The 17,740-nt window shown below is 43.1% G+C and overlaps 1 protein-coding gene and 2 non-coding genes across 4 annotated transcripts; 2 read left to right on the top strand and 1 right to left on the bottom strand.

Moving 5' to 3' along the window:
- The first annotated feature begins 1,617 nt into the window (after positions 1-1,617).
- On the top strand, positions 1,618-10,021 carry Gtpx (phospholipid hydroperoxide glutathione peroxidase Gtpx). 2 transcript variants are annotated; one of them, XM_084577048.1, is made up of 8 exons: positions 1,656-1,741; positions 1,843-1,908; positions 2,245-2,278; positions 2,346-2,440; positions 2,881-3,028; positions 5,418-5,563; positions 5,729-5,813; positions 9,766-10,021. In XM_084577048.1, exons 2-8 carry the CDS (start codon positions 1,856-1,858, stop codon positions 9,796-9,798), a joined length of 594 nt encoding a protein of 197 aa, XP_084433174.1. In that variant the 5' UTR covers positions 1,656-1,741; positions 1,843-1,855; the 3' UTR covers positions 9,799-10,021. The 2 variants fall into 2 exon arrangements, with proteins under 2 accessions (XP_084433175.1, XP_084433174.1); XM_084577049.1 differs by lacking the exon at positions 1,843-1,908 and having other exon boundaries at positions 1,618-1,741.
- A 5,947-nt stretch (positions 10,022-15,968) lies between these two features.
- TRNAK-CUU (transfer RNA lysine (anticodon CUU)) lies at positions 15,969-16,041 on the top strand. Its single transcript has one exon. It is a non-coding gene; the product is annotated as a tRNA-Lys (tRNA).
- Positions 16,042-16,367: 326 nt separating this feature from the next.
- TRNAY-GUA (transfer RNA tyrosine (anticodon GUA)) lies at positions 16,368-16,458 on the bottom strand. The gene is given in 2 exon segments: positions 16,368-16,403; positions 16,422-16,458. It is a non-coding gene; the product is annotated as a tRNA-Tyr (tRNA).
- Between the last annotated feature and the right edge of the window lie 1,282 nt (positions 16,459-17,740).

Genomic DNA, 17,740 nt, shown 5'->3' with positions numbered 1-17,740 from the left:
CTCAGACGCATTAACTTCTAAATACTGGCAATCCCAATTTGAATTGCTTACCTAAGCTCTTACAGGTTGGCGTTCTAGCGCTAGCGTTAGTTATTCCTTTCGTTTGTTTTTGTTGTTCTTTGACGCTGATATGTATACTTTGTTTGTTAGCAAGATCTTTTACCCTTTTATAATCTCACCGCGTCTCGTTTGGAGACCTACGCTCAGGTCATTTTGTTATCACGAGGATTTCATGAAGACCGTGACGAATGAGTGGTGGTCGCTCTCCTACACTTAAAGATTTCATTGTCGTGAAGCGTCTATGTAAGTAATCGTGAATTAATAAAGCCTGGCTTTCTGTGCAGCGCAGCTTCACTCATTTATGCCCTTAGTGAAATGCCTCAAGCCATGTGGTTCTATCCATGTGCTTGCCGAATTCACTTCAAGGCCCTAGTTCACAAACGTGCCCGAAGAAATAAGCCCCAGAATGCGTTTACATGACGCGCGACGAAAGACTAGGCTAACGACGACGGAGGCAGAACGATGCTATGATAAGGTGGTTAAAGATGCCGTAACACTTCAGTTAACGTAAAACTTGACAGTAGAAATCCATGTCAAGTAAAGTTGGCTGAACAGTTACGGTGTCCATTTTTTGCCTTATCCGAGCATCGTTCTGCCTCCGTCGTTGTTGGCCTTATTTTTCGTTCAAAAGTAAAAAGACAATCAAATTCCGCGCCAAAAGTACGTCACTGTGACGTCACAAGCAACGTCACGTGTTTGTTGTGCCTCACAGTTCGCAGTTCAGGTTTCTATGGGAGTTACGCTACCATTTGTTCTTCTACCATGCCGGTGTGACGCAGGTGACCTGCATGACCCTCTACTACACCAGACCACACGTTTCAATTCTGGATCTTGACTTGCATAATCCACAATTCAGGTATAGTGCCTAATTCAGGTAAATGGATGTACTTGCCATTAGTTGAATACCTTTTTTGTAATGATGTGGTTTACATAGCATATGTGTTTCGGTTTCGGTTTCGGCATAGATATGTAAACACTATGACATAATCGCTGCTTCATCGCTTTTATTTGTTGCAACACTAAGGCCAGTCTGTTCAACAGCCAGACTTGCAAGACTTGCTACAAACAGCACATTTTTTCCGTTTATCACCGCTCATGTCAAGTGTACTGACTACTGATGCCACAGAGCTGTTGGAATCGAAATATTTAATCAGCGGTTGTAGGCGAATGCCAGCGCGTGGTGATCCATATGCAGCGATGTCTTATGCTACACTTACAAAGGCATGTGGTTGTTTGTTTTTAATTCAGGAATGTATTTAGCGGCTACATTAGTAATCATTTCGCATTACTAGCGTGAGTTTATATATCAGTGTCGTTTGGCATGATGCTGCTAAGCCACTTCAACCGACGTTCATGGAAAAGTTGTGCTCTCCCAGCACGCAAAGTTTCCTTGAATTGTGATTTATGTCTTAAGCGTCATTAATAATAAGAAAAAAAAAACAAGGTGCAATGCACGACTGAAATTAGCGAGCAATTGAAATCGAAACTGAAACCGGCACGCTTACGCGAGTCTTCCCTTCTCATCCTTTTTAGTTATCCTTGCCACTTGCTCCCACCCTCCGCTAAAGTAGAGGCACAGTAGAGGCGAATTTCCAACAGGAAGGAAGGTAACCGACGCCGGTTGTCGCTCACCGTTCTACTGAGTGTGTTGGTGAGCTGAAGGTTGTGTGAGGAAACGCAAGTAAGTGTGCTGTCTCTCTCCTATAATTTGTCCTTTTCACCACAAAAAAACCAATGCTGATGAGGAGATTTGTACCTGCCCCGTTCTTTGTTGTCCCACAGAAAGTTTGCTGTGATGATTTCCGCTCTGTGTTTCGCCGTTTTTCCTCGCATCGTCAGCCCTCCAAGGTCAGTTGGACTGGAGCTGTTGCGTAGAATGTTTGCCCCTCCTGCGCCCATGCAGTGACTGTTTTTACTCTCTAACTGCGCATGAGTGGCGATCAAGAATACGCATGTACTACGAACCCCGACGAGTACTTTTCCGGGAGCGGCGAAGCGGTTAGCCGGAACGGTAGATAGACGGCTCGCTCCGGTCGAAAACCGCCGTTGCTGCACGTATCGACTTGTATCCTAGCTCCGCCCACTTACGCCTGCCTCCTTTAGCATTAATTTGTGTTGAAGCCGTTGCTTGGTGAAACAAGGCCGGTAACGATTCGTCGCTCAATACATCGTTATTCTTTCTAGGCTTGGAGCCGCTGTGCCTGCCCGCAAAATCATGGTGAGTTTTCAGTTTATATAAGTTGTCTTTTCTTATTTCGCCACGGAGCGACTTGCCGTCTTCGCAGGCAGCGGCGAACGACAACTGGAAGGAAGCATCTTCTATCTACGAGTTCTCTGCCGTCGACATCGACGGCAACGAAGTATCTCTCGACAGATACAAGTAGGTACTTGCAACCGATACACGTTTCGACCCCGCCTTATCAAAATTGGCTCGCGACCGCTTCGCCGCAGGTTTTAGAAACACTCTAGCATCTCCCATTTATATTTCTCTTTGCTCTTTGTCTACTATATATTCCTTCCTTTTACGCTGCTCTAATATTCAGCAAAGCCACTGTAAAATTCGAGTTGTGTGCTTTCATTTCTAGCAACTAAGAATTTATCATGAATGCCCAAATAATCAGCAAGTGCGTGGTAACTACCTTTTATATTTTTTCTCACTCGAGTCCTAATACCGACTCCTATATGCTTTTAGGTGCCTGTTTGGCATTGATTTTCCTTTATGTTGATACTTGTAACCACTGGTAACGTCTTGCTGTACTGGCACTTGTTCATTTTATTCACTGGAAAACTTGCGTGTTCTTGTACTCCTTTAATGCGCAGAGGTCATGTGGCGCTCATCGTCAATGTTGCATCCAAGTGAGGCAAGACCAATAAGAACTACACGCAACTCGTCGAACTTCATGAGAAGTATGCCGAGTCAAAGGGTCTTCGCATTCTCGCTTTTCCCTGCAATCAATTCGGTGGTCAGGTATGTACGAGTTAGGAAAAACCTACCCAAGCTATTGGTTTTTCTTCCTGTTGTACCTAGATCACTTTTTTTATTATTATTATTATTATTCAGCAAAACTCGGGAAGCTTAGAGAGGGAAATGGTAGGCATTGCTTTAAAAGGCAGAAAGGGAGTAGAGTAGGTCAGGGAACAAACACAAGATGGCATGTTATTCGAAATCAAGAAGTGGGCATGAGCAGGGTATGTAATGCAGAGACTAGATAACTGATGGTCACTGAGGGGTAACTGACGAGTCCAAAGGATGGCAGGCATAGAAAGGGGTGGGAGTAGGTTAGGTGTACTGGCACAAAATCTGTTTAATTCAAGAGATACGGGACAGGCATTTGCCCTGCAGTGGATGTTGTAAAGATAACAGCTGTAACGATGACAGTAGTGAGCCAGGGGCATGTCTGTACTTGAGAAAGTAAGCAGCTCTTTAGTTTTGAGTGAAAGGAGGGGTTAATTAGGTGAATAGATGTAGTAGTTTCCAAAAAGTAGGATGCAAGGAAAACCTAAAATTTTCAGTAATATCTTGAATTACTGGAAAAGGCATGTGCTCTTTCAAAAGACAAAAAGTAAGACTTGTACTGCATTTTTTTTTTTCTGCCACTGTATGTGGTCCCCCCACACACACACACCACCTAGCTTTGTAGGAGGAGGAAAACTTGGCAGCCTTAATTGAGACACAATATATTTGTGACCAGATGGACCATAGCTCGGTGTAGGTCCTCTTTGGGTGTCCTTCAAACAGGTAGGCTAAGTATGGCTAGGGAGGTTTAGATAGTGCTGGGAGGCAAGGGAGACAAGGCACGAAGAGAGGCAGTGTTCAGTGGCAGCACATGGGAAGGGCTGTGGGATGCTGTGCAAGTTTGTATCGGTAGAGCCTAGTGTTAAGGGCAATTTGAACTTGATTCTACCATATATGCAAGCTTCGCAGATTGGAAGGAAGGGGTGTGTGGGGTAAGTTGGCTAGGGGGGTATCGCATGAGTATGTAGGATGGCCTTACACCTCATCGACCACCTGTGGGCTTGACCATGGGATCAATGACACCCATTGAGAAATAATTGCAGGCGAGCTGATAGGCTAGGTCATTTCGAGTGATCCTCATATGGCCAGGAGTCCACCGAACGGTTACAGGGCATGGTTGCAATGATGAGTATATCATCTAGCACTGTGCACATATATAATGCAATGGTTCTATGATGGAACACTGAGGACTTCCTTAAAATCTTTATGGATTATATAAGCTTGTGTAAACCATCACTTGAAAACCACTATGGTGCAAAGACGACGCAAGAAAGAAAAGGACACCACATGCGCACACTACCAACTGTTTATTGGAAGGAAAATGGACATATTTAAACCCTCGATCACACCTTTGTTCAAAGCTTAATCGCTCTCAACTCTGCCATATCAGGGATCAGCAAATATGACTAAACACTTAAAACAAAGGTAGCAAAATATAAACAAAACTTGGCAATAGCAGCCAGTCAGTTGTAGTAAAAGCAGTGTCAAGTATTCAAAGCAATAGCAGTCAAAACCTAAAATGCAAAAGCAAAACAAACAAGGTAAAATAACAAAAACAGGTATATAGCAAAAAATGCTAGCAATAGCAGTCAGTCACTCATAGCAGAAGCAATATCAATAAACAAGCAAAAAATATGAAAAATTCCGCCAAAGTTCAGTGTCTGTACTACTACAAGTAAGGAAGCAACAGTGTTCCTCATTTAGGCAATGCAGGGAATTCATCTGATGGTTTCAGTGAACCCAAGAGTGATAGGAACCTGCCTTTGCTTGGATGTTTGAAGCACTACAATATCAAGAATGAAATTATGATCAAAACTGAGTAGCAGTTGCTTTATAAGAAATAAGAGATTATTAGAATACTGAGACTGCCGCACTGAAAACAGGTGTTTGAACTATTCTGTGGCTGATAAAGGTAGCCTGTACACGAGACATAACTACGCAATAGATACAGGAAAGGTAGATCACACGAGCAGTTACCATAATTGTTGTTGAGGCATGGCCTGCCTCAACAGCTGCCCACAAGCAACCGAGATCAGTCTCGTTTCGAAGGATAGATCCCGCACTAACTTCTCCGCCCAAAGCCCACCCCGTCAGCCGGTGTAGCAGACAACAAAAATTAATTCCGAAAAGTTTTGGGACAAACACTCTGCAGGCAGGTATGGCATGCTTGCCTAAAGCAGGCTTTTATATCTAACGGTATGTTACCTTTCACATACTGTTCAGACTGACTGCATGCTAATGAGTGTACGACTCGAAACTGAAGTATCAGTGTACTTAATTCCAGTTTGGCCTAAACATGCCATCTTCTTTTCTTTCTTCCTTTTCTTTTTGCAATTTCCAGGAGCCCGGAGATGAGGCAGCGATAAAAGAGTTTGTGAAGAAGTACAACGTGCAGTTCGACATGTTCAGCAAGGTGGATGTCAATGGAGACAAGGCACACCCCTTGTGGAAGTACCTTAAGCACAAGCAGTCTGGGTTCCTAACGGAGTGAGTATGCAGTCAACACACTATGAATAATTGGCTTTGAGTACAGTGTTTCTGCATTTTAGTGCACCAGTAAACATTAAGTGTGTCACATTCATACCTCTTGGTGTCACTGGCATTGTGAATGTGGAGCATAATGTTTCGTTGTCTTCTTTCTGTTCACTTCAGTGCCATCAAATGGAACTTCACAAAGTTTCTTGTTGACAAGAATGGGCAGCCCGTTCACCGTTATGCGCCCACCACTGACCCTGCGGTAAGGGCAAACTTATTTTGATGCTGTGTTCTTGGGGATAAATAGGCCAGCAAAGGCTGTGAATAGCCTTATCTTAATAGGTAGGCTGTTTCTTGTAGTTACACATAGGTATGCTGCTTTGTGCCTTGTTGCCTTACACGATAGCTCTGATTTCGAAAGGTGTGAAGAGCGAACAAGCAGAGAATAGCCTTGCATGTATGAAGTAGTCATTATTGGGTTTAATACCATCAATTCACAAGACTGTACAGCATGAAGTCTCTTTATCGATAATTGCATTATGACCTCTGTCATTGTTTAGTTGAAACTTTATACAAATAAAGGCTAAAAGCAACTAAACAGCAATGTAGAGGCGTGCAAATATAAAAATTTTGGTTGCAAAACAAACACAAATTTTAAAAGTTGGTTGCAGATCAAATTTATTTCTAATACCAGTGAAACTTGCTGAAGATAGATGAATGATTGTCTGCAAAGTACAGCTATTAAAAGAAACAGAAGTATGGCAAACATTGCGTTTCCAACCACAGTCAATGTGGTATAGGGACCGGGCGCCCGTCGTATGGCGCCACCGTCACCTCGGCGGAACAGCGGAATGCCGAGGCGGCGGAGCGGCACAGCCGGTTTGTCAGCAAGGCGTACACGAGCACATTACCCATTCTAAGTATAGCAAACATTGCGTTTCCAACCACAGTCAATGTGGTATAGGGACCGGGCACCTGTCGTATGGCGCCACCGTCACCTCGGCAGAACAGCGGAATGCAGAGGCGGTGGAGCGGCACAGCCTGTTTGTCGGCAAGGCGTACACGAGCACATTACCCATTCTGTGTTGTGGCTTTCAAGGCTTAAGGAATTGCGTGGAGTTTTTGTGACCCGAATATTCTTGAAAAGGAGAAGAATGCCAAAACCGTAAACTACAATCGAATAAAACAGATCCTGATGTCTTGTCAGATAGGCCGCCAAAAACTGAGGACATTCTATTGCTAGCCCCGCCATGGTGGTGCAGTGGTTAAGGTGACAGACTACTGTGCCGGAGTACCAGATTTCAATCCCCACCACCACCAGCTGTGTTTCGATAGATGCGAAATGAAGCAGCGTCTGTGTGCTGTACGATGTCAGTGCACATTAAAGATCCCCAGGTGGTCGAAATTACTCTGTAGCCCTCCACTACGCCTCCTCTTTCTCTCTTCTCACTTTCACTGCCACCTTCCTCCCTTCATTTACGGTGCTGTTCAGATGCCCACGGAAACGTGTGACAGATACTGCACCTTTCCCTTCCTGTGAACTAATTATTTATTATTATTATTATATTTTATTGCTAAAGTACTCGCCATGAAGGGTAGTTTGCAAAAGTTCTGCGTTTCAAGAATTTACATGTACCATGTGAACTGCGGTTTGTTGGTGTGCCGTTAAATCTGTTTTACAGGTAGGTATATTTCCAATTTCTGCGAGGTAAGAAGGCCTTAAGTTACTAGTTCCTAATCTGGAAATCTCTCGTGCATTAAAAGGCCAATAAGAGACACCGTGCTTTGGCGGACGAGGAAATGAGCGCAGTTGAGAAATTGCATAAACCGGTGTCAAATACGACAACGCCAATGCCAAATAGACGAGGAATATTTGCTACTCGATAAGAAATGTGCGCGGGACCTACAAAAATTTTAAACGGCAATCTCATGCTTTCGAAATGAAAAAAGACTGTGCTCGTTTTTGTTTACTGTTTTTTATCTCGTTCGCATTTATATGCAGCTGATAGCAGCTTTTGTGACCATGTGGTATTGAACAGTCGATGCTTTTATTAGGTGAGAAGGGCATGCCACAGACAAAACTGAACAAATTCAGAGTCTCAACGCAGGCTTTGTTATTGGCACACTGGTATTGGTTGACGAAAGAAGAGAGGAAAGAGGACAAAAATTTCATGATAACTCGTTAGAGTCTCCTGTCTTCTTTCTGTAAAAAGATAAAAATATGCTATAACTATGCCAGCGCAAATAGGTGTGAAAACATTATTTCTTCCCATCACTGAAGAGGGTAAAGCGGCTCGAACGATGATGGTGGCTGCCTTTTCCATTCTGGCCTTTTGTTCACAAACTGAAAACAGCTGGCATCGTAACTTAGGCTGTTGGATCTTCAGATTTACATTTGCCGAAAAATTACTACAGATGCTGGAGTGCGGCTTCGGCTGAGAGTCTCCCATGCCATCACTCCAGATGAACTGAAGGCACAAAGCTTTCGGTTGCATCAAGGTTTTAAAAAATTCTGCACTTCCCATGACCACACAGTAACCAAAGATACGGGCCTCTGTCTTTTAACAAACCATGTCCAGGTCACCCACTGCTCATGCTTGTATGGAAACCAGTAGAAATCTATAGACTTAGAAGCATCAGACAAGTTTGCGTAGCTGCCATTGCAGCCAACAATGTGACACATTTGCCCAGACATACGTTTCACCGGACGTATTCACACGCGTCACATAAAAATCTGGAGTACCGAAGCAATCTAATGCAAACAAACGACAGACTGCACACTCCAATGCCCCGGTGCATTCCAGCACCGAGAGACTGCGCCATCCATCCAGCTGTCTGGTCCCTATACTATACCTGTAAGGCCTACCGGGCATTCACTTTAGAAAATAAGTGGTTTTATAAACTCCATTAATTCTTTGAACGATTACATTCACAGAAAATACTGATATCACACTTAATGAAATGAAAAATAAAAATGATGAATGCTGACATAAAGTACTGCAAATATAAGGTGGCTATGGGTAATTTGCTGATTTCTTTACTGAAAGAGTGGCATCTGCAGTCGAATATTGGAGGCAATGTGCAAAGCGTAGCTGGAAAAATTCAACGCAGCTTACAAAACGGGCACTAGAGCAGCAACCTTTCGCTGCAACAAGACACCTGATGACGAAACTCCAGTGGTGAAATGTAACCTGAAATGCGGAGTTTACAAGAACACATGGCCACTTAGCCTTCACTACAATTGATTTCTTGTATCCAAACTGTATGTACCGCTATGTGCAACCGTGCAAGAGGTGTGCATTTGTGCAAACTAGCCAAAGGCTCTCGTATATATATATATATATATATATATATATATATATATATATATATATATAATTTTTTTTTTTGCTCTCTGTTGCCTAAAATATGCAGACCCAACATTCTAATTACTGGAAATGGGAAGCATTCAAAAGTATTGCCATTAAGGCAGTGCGCTCTAGACAGAACTTTGCCTTTTTGGTCATTCTGTACAAGCTGGCAGTATCTACACACACTGCATCTCTTATCATGGCAATTTAAGACTAGAAGATAGCATCCAGTCGAGCTCACAGCCAGTTATCGACCTTCGTCGCAAAGCAGCTCTTCGTCTCATTGAATATGGCACATCACGGGCCATGTCCAATGGGACGAAGAGTTTTCTGACCCGAAAGCAAGCACCTTGATGGCCAAGCACCTCGACACTCGAAGGCCATCAGCGCATTGGTAATCTGCAAGGTCTGGCATTATTGTTATCCGGCTGCTGGCACTTGCTGGCAGTCCATTATATAAAAATGTACTCATATTGCAACTTTATAAGTTCAAGATACTAGTGTCGTTTGTAAATCTCTTGCATGTTTTGTCATGGGCTCAGATGAACAGGATTTCAAACTTCTGAATGTTTAGAAGGTTTGTATTGTGAAAGCGCAGTGCAAATTAAAGAACAAGTACTAATTGCAAACTATTCACTTTTTAGTATTCTCGCACCCCTACAAGAAAGAAACGGGTGGGTAAATATCAGAAAAGTGGTTTCTGAACACATGTACGGGACTAAGGATGATCAAATCAAAACAAGATTGGGCTTTTTGCTTGTACATTTACGTAATGTATGGTTTTTGAATGTTGCAAAGGGCTCATAACAACACCTGTGTAGACATTTCAGTTCATTGGACCTGCTTTTCTTGTTTTTGTTCCAGGACATAGAGCCCGATCTCCTGAAGCAGTTCTAAGCTGTTGACAACAAGGGTGTCGAGGTGTCCACAAGTGTGGAATTTTCCTGGGCCAGAGACCGTATGACGGGCAATCTGTAAACTGCTATCTGCAGCCAGTTTGCCTTGATGTTTCTCCACTGTCCCCAGTCAAGGAGGAAGTCACCTTTGTTGAAACTTCGAAAGCCTTGCTGTTGAGGCTGGAATCTTATTACATTTTGAGCAATAAAGTTTTAGATAGAGAGTTGGATGCTTCTGACGTGTATGTATTACTACTGTGGCAAGCTGAATTGTATGTGTTAAAAAACTGCATGAGGGTGTTTGAAAGCAATTGCTAGCAAAAGGTAGGTGCGGGGGGGTTCACTTTTACATGCTTAAATTGCATGTAACAGTGGGAATCCTAACGATAAACAGACGCTTGGCAATGCCACGTGAATATACAAGAAGTTATGCAACCCCTTTTATTTGCCCATTAAAAATGACTGTTCAGGGTGAAGGTAATATACAACCACTGTTCCCATTTCGGACTTTTTGGTGGGTAGTCAAGAGAAGATGATGAGCACCTTAGGTTTAGAGAGGTCCGGTCCTAACAAATATATGCCCAGACGCTCTTTCCAGACTTCCATGCCATGCCAAATACAGGGCTCTTGATGCTTCAATGCTGAAGGCAAATGAAAATAATTACAGGTACATACTCTTTATTGCACTAGCTATTTGCAATACCAAAGCTTCAGCTCAATTTACATAGGTTGAATTGTTTTACTGTAGCTCATACAAGAATATAAAGCATATTCTTTATGCTTTCAGGAATGCATCTGCAGGAATGTAGCATTATCTCATTGGTATTACAACCCATGATTTCGAACGTATGAAAGGGAAATCGTGTCAACCACAACGTAACAACGAAGTTATACTGTATATGACGTTATTCAACATCTCTCAAAAGACTTGCATCAGAACTCCAGAGCCTGAGCTTCACTGCATAAGTTGACTGCATAACAATAGCTTAAATTATCGTCTGTAGCTGAAGTTGGGCTGTGATGAGTAATTAATATATGTGTAGCTTATGCTTCCTCACCATGCAAATCAGTTTTAATGTGCATACATGCATACACACAAAAAAAGCTGTAAGATCCTTCTAATTGCTCAACTGTTTATGCCCTGTAATATTTTCTGAATGTCCCCAAGTGGGAAATGGTGTAAATTAATTGGTAATGATGCAATTTGTAAATAGTGTATAAAGCTCCCCTTGTTCTTTCTTGCTGTTGCTCCCTTCTGTACTTATCGTTCTGCTATATCTCCTCCCTTTTCCGCGGGCTGCTGGGTGCTTAAGATATACAGTAATTGCCATGGCTGGCAAAAATTTTTTTATTTGTCTTTAATGTGAAAGCATTACTAGCCGCTTAAGCGAAAATATATTTGTCTATCTACCTGTTAAAAAAACCTCAAGCATGCTTTTGGCATGTGATGGCAGGCAACAGGGCCATGTTGAGCACTGCTTGGTCGGCGGTTTCTGTGATGTCATAGGAGCATATATGTCATGGCCAAACTGATGCCAACCTGGGCAGCACACTTGAATCAAACCCATCAGGACTTTTGGATCCAGACTCTACTCCTAGGCCGTGCAGACACATTTGTACGACTTTGGTTAAGCGAGGCTTTGTCACTCCTGTCAACTTCGCAGCATGCATCTCTGTCCTCTTCACGAGCATGCCTCTGGCCAGGTATAACTGATTGGTCGTTAATACTAGCCCCATTAAGCGAAAATCTGTCTATCTATGGAACAATCAAGAGCATGCCTCTGGCGGTTCTTGGAGGTTACACGCCAGACATCTCGGCAATGACAAAGGCATTGTTACTTGCGAGGAAGATATAACAGAAGGCCCTAAACTCGACAATGAAGACTCAATGTCTTTAAATAAAGAAATGCTGCAACTACAAAAATCTCTGCAACCTTCATATCTTGGCAGCAAGAAGGCCCAAATATCACCGGTCTAAATAGAGGAACAGTTTCTCAGTGCTAAAGAAGGGACGAGCATACGGATAGACAAGGACAGGGTAGCCGATGTGCCCATCGTGTTCTTGTCGATGTGCTCTTGTCCTATTTTAGCACTGTGGAACTTTTCCTTTATATAAAATTCACCAACTAGTCCGGCAATTGGTTTTACAGGATTATCATCAACCTTGTGCATAATAAACACAGACAGAAATTTGTACAGAGAACTTTATGCATGATGAAAGGTTTCCAACCACAAGGAGTAATGCTTTCGCATTCCCACACGTAAGCTGTCTTGAGTGTCTGCCAAATTTACTTAATAAACCACTGCCACCACCATCACCCAAGGTGGAAAATTATTGACATAGCAATGGCTATCAAATGCTCAAAAAGATCTCAGTATATTTTATTCAGATTGCCATCTACTCCGCCCAGTTCTTCCTTTTGCGATGTCAGTACATGTTATCCCAGGTGGTTGAAAATTCCGGAGTCTTCCACTGTGGCATTTCTCATAGCCTGAATTACTTTGTAACGTTAAACCTCACAAACCAAATTATGTGCACTAGGGAACATAGCAGTGTATTGATTCTGTCAAGGCAGACAACTGCGCAAGTTGGTGTATATTCATCTCAAAATAGCAAAAGCACAAGAACACAAGGAGGTGACACAACACTTACTCGCAACTGAAAAGAATTATTCAGAAGCTTCACAATGTACGCACACCACCACCAATCCCGGGCAATCACGTGCCATCCCATGCACAGAGGAATGTTACCATGCATTGTCATTTGCGTATCTAAAAAATATATCACCCTTCTGGAAAGGCTATTTGCGGAAAGTTATTTCCAGATTGTTATTTTGAGAAAAATATACACCAACTTGCTCAGTTGTCTGCCTTGTTATGATTAATTTCTAGTACAGTGAGCCTTTTCCTGTCTGTTGTGACCTCTTCAACGCAGCAGTGATCGCGTCACTAATTGCCATATGCATTTGTAAGACCTGGAACACGGCGTTCTTGATTTCATGGAGCCTTCAATAGGTCACAGAAGAAGAATGACGAGATCCTCTGTTCTGAGTGGTGGCGATAGGCAAGTTCCTTCAAGATCACTTGAGACTGATGTGCTCCTTGCAAGGGGGATATCGCCTGTTTCGAAAGCGGTCAGCGACAACGGATAGAAAGACAAAATCTTCTACATCTCGCATCATCAGTAAAGGCAGCTTCGGCTACATATCTACCTTCTTCAGCGTGAAGACACATAAGAAAGGCATGCCTTTCAGGTGCACCGTTTCGGAGAGGAACTCGTGGCAGGATGCCATCTTGAGGTATTTGCAGACCCAGTTGCGTTTCTTGGTGACTGAGTACCTGTTCAGCATCAAGAACTCTGAAGCGTTGGTTACATATTTGACAGGACGAGAACCCAGGGCTGTGCAATTTCCTTAGCATAGATGTTGAGGATTTGTATTATTCAATGCCGCACGACAAACTGAAGAAGTGTGTCAAGTCCTGCATAACTGAAGATAATGATGAAAGAGCCTTTATTGAAAGGTGCAGTATTTCTCTTGAGGCGTTTTTAGAAATACTTTCGTTTTATTTGTTACCCACTGCGATTGGTCATGGCAACCTCTTTTTCGTTCAGCAGAAAGGTATTTGCATAGGGTCCTGGGTAACTCCTGCTCTTAGCAGCATTTTCCTTGGCTTTGTGGGCAAAAGAATAGCTTGGAGTTTGGAAGGCCTGTTCATGAAGGCCTTCAATATGTAGATTACTATTTAATTGTCCTCAGTGACAGCAAAAACTTCATATGTATGGTCACTGACACACTGAATCTTTTTAAGTATAGTAGGCTGGGATTGAAGTCCACACATGATGCTCCCAGCAAAGGCAAATTGCAGTTTCCTGATGTCAGGCTGCTGAAGAAGCCGAACCATCTCTGTTCGGTTTACCATCCACAATCAGCAAAAGGATTGTTAAATTTGTTGCGTCCGCACACTCCAAGGTTATTAAAGATGGAATAGCTGTCTCCTATCAGCTGTGTCGAAGTCCTGCCATCATCTGGTCAAAGAAAGCATTTTCAGGTAAACAGGCTGGAGCAAATTTAATGGCTACCCACATCATGTGGTAAGTAGATCAAGTGAGAAGGTTGCTCGTTGGGTGAAACACAAGAGGAGCGAGAAGACAAAGGAATACAGCAGTCCCATCGTGATGCCTTAATTTCACTCAATAACACAGGATTAAGAACGTTGCTAGCAGATACGGCGTTCGAGTCACGTTTCCTGCCCCCCAAAAAACTCATGGTTACGTCCTCTGATTGAAAAAAAGTCAGAACGTGGCTCAATAAAAATAGGGGTTTATGGTGTTAAGCACATTTCAGTGTATATTAATTACGAGCAAGACGTAGCTGACAACATTCTTTTGCAAATCATGTGGTGAAAGATACATGGGCCAGAGTAGACAATGTTTAAATGTGCTGCTAATGGAATATGCCAATAGACTTGATAAAGGTGATACCTCAAGCAATTTGGTGGAACAGTGTTGAAACTGCAGCAAATGCTGTCTGTTATGCTCGAGAACAAGTGTTCCGTTCCTTCACCGAGATCGGTTAACACAGGAAATAGTGGAAGGTTTTTGATATGAAAATACTGGAATACATGTGTTAGTGACCCTTTGGTTACCTTTCCCGAAGGAAGACAGATTTTTTTAGATGCACGATCGACAAATGCACAGTAACATTTTCCCATGCATGGGATGACAGGTGATTGCTCAGGATTGGTGGTGGTGCGACTATATGTTGGAGCTTCCAAATAAAACCTTTCAGTTGTACTGTGTCCCCTCCTTGAGTACTTGTGTGTAGCACTGTTATTTCGAGAAGATTGATTCTGCCATGAGCGCACTGCATATTAGGAAAGGGCCTAGCCTCATATACATGTGCACATAACACATCTGACCTTGTCTGCATAACTGTGTACCAGACTTCATTACGCTAGTATCATGAGGAACCATGCAGGTATGAACAAGACCCACATATCTACACAGAATTTTTTATTCTAGTATCAAATATAGTTAACTCAATGCTAAGATCATTTTGCATTTGCAGGCAATATACACTGTCGCTGAAGAATGCTGGAACATTTGTTGATCTTGTGGTTCAGCATTCACCAGTACTTCAGCCTTCACCAGTTGCCATTCTCTTTTGGCTTGTCTAGTACAGTAATCTTAGTTTTGTAGTTTTTAGTTATCGGTGCGCTGCGCAAATATCTGGCCGCATAACTAGCTGGAAACGCAAATGACGACTTGAGTTGGCGTATGTATGACCTTGTACAAAGGGTTTAGTGTACAAGATATTAGACTGCTGGTAATGGAACGCGATTCTCGGCCGCTTCTCACGCGAATGGCTCCTTGTCACGTTGTCAGGTGCACTGTAAACTGCCCCATTTGTCAAGCCATACAGGATCGGCGCAGCCCTAGACACCGAAGTGGGACAGGTCAAGTGAGGCTTCGAATGGAAGAAAGACAAGGTCTTTGTCCACCTTTGTCCAAATACCCTACATACATGCACTAAATTCATTAAAAAAAAATAAAAAATGAAGCAACTTCATTTTCTAGCAGTAGCACAGTAAAAACTGATTGATACGTCTGTCCCAGGTTGTCTAGAACGAGAGGGAGATGGCTACACGGTGTATGAAAGAACACTGAACAAGAGTAGAAGGGGGAAGCCTCAATTCGCAAGTCGAGCCAACGTTTCTGACAAGTGGAGTTGAAGGTCTGGGCACAAGTATGACAAAGGATATGCTCTATCGAGACAGCAAAAGGGATCATGTTAGCTTCGTTTGGATAGCTTCGCGTATTCCACCACGCCGTGATTTCGTCAATTTCGTCGTGCTGGAAACTGTTAGTGTCACCATGTCACTGCTTGTGCAGCGCTGGCCTGTGAAGCTTGGTTTTAGTAGAAGTAATATAAGTGTAGATGTCGGCGGAGTGAGTGAATTTGAGGGCAAGTGCAACGCGTGACCATTCGTAACCCTGAAAAGAATTTCACGCAGAAAGTTCTGCTTTCGCGTGCATTAACAATCACTTCGTCGTTATGGCAACAACAGATTGCGAAAAAAAAAAAACTAGTTTTTATGGAAACATTTTTTTTTTTTTTAAACCATTTTTAGTTTTAAATATAATATTATTTAAGCGATGCATCCTTGTCCGCCCGGCTAGCTCAGTCGGTAGAGCATGAGACTCTTAATCTCAGGGTCGTGGGTTCGAGCCCCACGTTGGGCGCGAATTTTTTTTTTAAGTTGTATGTTACAGCACTCATCTGTCGATATCTACATAGTGTCTGAAAAAACAAATGCAGATACGCATCACCCATCCCTAGTACGTGCGATGTATTTATTTTTTTTTTTATTGAAAAGCCATACGATCGTTGGCTTTGAGAATTGAGGCTATCACTGGTTGTCTATGCCGATGAGTCAAACACAAACGAAAACAGGTACCGTTTTTTTATCAGACGTACACCTGTTTTCGTTCTGATTACTTCGCTGTGCGTAACGTTACAATGGTTGGAACATTAATTAACAAAAAAGAATTTTGCAGGGGAAAAAAAATCCGTCGAGCCGGATTCGAACCAGCGACCTATGGATGTCCGCAGTGTTATACCTCTACAGTCCACCGCTCTACCAACTGACCTATCGACGGGACGGGATTGTTATCTTATGTGACTGCTACTCGCACGTGGTATGTCTTAAATTGTCTTTTCTATAGATTCATAGGACATCATTACAAATACGGTCGACACTGGATGTTGGAACTCCTCGTCATGGATTACACAGCGCATCAATTCAACCGGTTGTTCGAATTAAGCGAGTTTGAATGAATTAACAGGAGTTCGATCGTGTGCACATGCTGCTCCTCCAAACGTTCGGTTGTCGAAAATGCACCTCTACGCGGCCTTCGCTCGCTTTCAAAAGAGCTTACGATCGGGAGAGGTCAGTGTAGGACGGAAAAATATGGTCCGAGTGCAATACATACATACATACATACATACATACATACATACATACATACATACATACATACATACATACATACATACATACATACATACATACATACATACATACATACATACATACATACATACATACATACATACTGATGTGATCGGGGTTCGGGGGGCTTCACCGCCGTCGAACCATGAGGAGCTGAGATGAAAGCAGAAGCAGCCACGGAGGAGAGGCAATAATAGCGTTTTGTTGCAGTGGCCCCTGGCAGTAAGGCCCGTGTCGGTAAGAGTTGATCTTACGATCGCTTAGGGGCCTCGAAAGACGCCCTGAGCAGGAGCAAATAGGTTCTTTTTCAAGCTTCGACTGAGCACGAACGCGAGGGTGTATTGCAAGCTTTGTAGAAAATGATGAGAGCCTCTGTGGACGACGCCGGTGCTAGCGCGAATACGTGATATTCAGCCACGAGGCAAGGGAAAACAACGCCGGCCGCCCGCTTTCACTCCGCGGTGCGTCTGGTACGGTCTTTAGGAGAGAGCGCCGCATCTTCGCCAGTTGTTGTTGTTGTGGCTATAGGAAGAAGGAAAAGAAAATGCGCGGGCCTGCTACTGGCTCTGTAGCTGAGCCGCCACCGCTGTCTCGTGCAGACAGAAGAGAAAATAGAGAAGAAAGGTAAGAGGGGAAAAAGGACGGGCGCCGCAACAACAGCCGTCGTCCACCACCGAAGCGGCGGCGGGTGCAATGACGGCCTACAAAAGATAAAAATTCGGCGGCAGGCTGGCCCCCGTCGCAAGCGGCGGTGACCAACCTGTCCCAGCCCCATCAGGGGAGTACTAACCACCATAGTATGCGCGAATGCGTGCCTTATATGGCCGATGCCAATAAATAATTATGTGTAAATAAATACTAATTAAATAACTACTAATTGTTGACTGATTAATTAATTAATTACTAATTACTACCGCACACCCGGTAAA

This window comes from Amblyomma maculatum, chromosome 8, assembly GCF_055883805.1.
Source record: "Amblyomma maculatum isolate TAMU_Amacu chromosome 8, ASM5588380v1, whole genome shotgun sequence".
NCBI lineage: Eukaryota > Metazoa > Arthropoda > Arachnida > Ixodida > Ixodidae > Amblyomma > Amblyomma maculatum.
Note: the sequence above shows the minus strand (reverse complement) of the source record. Positions and strands in the feature narration are given on the sequence as shown.